The sequence below is a fragment of the Centruroides sculpturatus genome, unplaced genomic scaffold (genome assembly GCF_000671375.1).
Source record: "Centruroides sculpturatus isolate CEXI.00-Female unplaced genomic scaffold, Cexi_2.0 scaffold1021, whole genome shotgun sequence".
Taxonomy (NCBI): domain Eukaryota; kingdom Metazoa; phylum Arthropoda; class Arachnida; order Scorpiones; family Buthidae; genus Centruroides; species Centruroides sculpturatus.
In genome coordinates, this window is record NW_019385361.1 from 221,059 (window position 1) to 222,364 (window position 1,306).

A 1,306-nucleotide genomic window follows, 5' to 3' on the forward strand; every position below is an offset into this window, starting at 1 on the left:
ATGATTTTGTCAACTGCAATACAAGAGGACATTATTTCGATTATATAACAATAGTTGAAGCGTAAATTTCATTTCTGCTAAAAGATTTTTTTGTTAGTTTCAGTTATATAATGTGAGAATTTTCAGGATAAAAAGAGATGTTTGTTAAAAAATGTTATTTTAAACTCGACGTTAAACTATCGACTCAGATAGCCGAGGCGGAGGTGCTAACCAACCATTCTGGGGATCCGGGATCGAATTCGGTTGAACAAACTCGTGAATTGTGTATGGGCGATCTGTTCCAATGATTTTTATTATGTTTAAATTGTTAGTACTTGAAAGTGAGAACAAATTTGGTCCGGCAGGGGACTTTCCTTGGACAGAGAAATCTCCTTTTCCCTCATATGTGGTACCCATCTGTTGGATACATGTTCATCCTCTCTGTCTCTTTAATAAATCTCAAACATTAAATTAAATAAATATTTTAAAATTTTTTATTTAATTACATATAACTGAAAATAAACAATATAATCTAGTGTATTAAAAATTTNAAATAATTCGTGTTTACGGTATAAAACAATTTTAACCAATAGGAAACGATCACGTGGTAGTAATACTCTGTTATTGGATGCCGGAGAAGATATAAACGGGTGAAAGAGTGAAAAACAGAACAGAAAGCAGCGAAGTTTGGTCGTTGATAGAAATGTCGATCGAAACTAACCACAAGCAAAATGAAATCGGATAATCGACAATACACGATTAGCAAAATAACAACTTGTTTCATTCTATTGAGTAACATTTTAAACTGTGTAACAGAAGAATGGGCCATAAATAATATTAACTCTAGCATAACTTGGCCAGTGAAGAAGATAGCGGAAATTGAAGGAGATATAATATTAGGGGGACTGATGATGGTTCACGAAAGAGAAGATTTACTTACTTGTGGACCTATTATGCCACAGGGAGGTATTCAAGCTTTAGAGTGTATGCTATATACAATCGATTGGGTTAACAGTCAGAAAGACTTTCTACCTAATATTACTCTCGGTGCTTACGTTCTGGACGACTGTGATAAAGATACTTATGGATTGGAACAAGCTGTAGACTTCATTAAAGGTAAGGAAAAATACTTTTTTAAAATAATATTTATTTAAAAGAAAACCGTAAAAAATGCAACAAATTTTAAGTTTATATCTTTCGTCAAATTATCAAATTTACAACGAATTATTGTAAAAGATTTCAAACAGGTAAAAAGTTCATAATTATTTAATATATTAAATGTAATCATTAAAAAGTTTATTTTAAAAAATAATTTAGAAAGTAATTA

At 30.8% G+C, this 1,306-nt stretch overlaps 1 protein-coding gene across 1 annotated transcript in view; it reads left to right on the forward strand.

The window, feature by feature from the left end:
* The first annotated feature begins 664 nt into the window (after window positions 1-664).
* Window positions 665-1,306, forward strand: part of LOC111638108 (metabotropic glutamate receptor-like) — a 91,248-nt gene continuing 90,606 nt past the window's right edge. Inside the window, exon 1 of the mRNA XM_023383750.1 lies at window positions 665-1,095. Within this exon, the coding sequence (XP_023239518.1) occupies window positions 711-1,095 (385 nt within the window). The 5' untranslated portion in view covers window positions 665-710. The remainder of the gene's footprint in view (window positions 1,096-1,306) is intronic.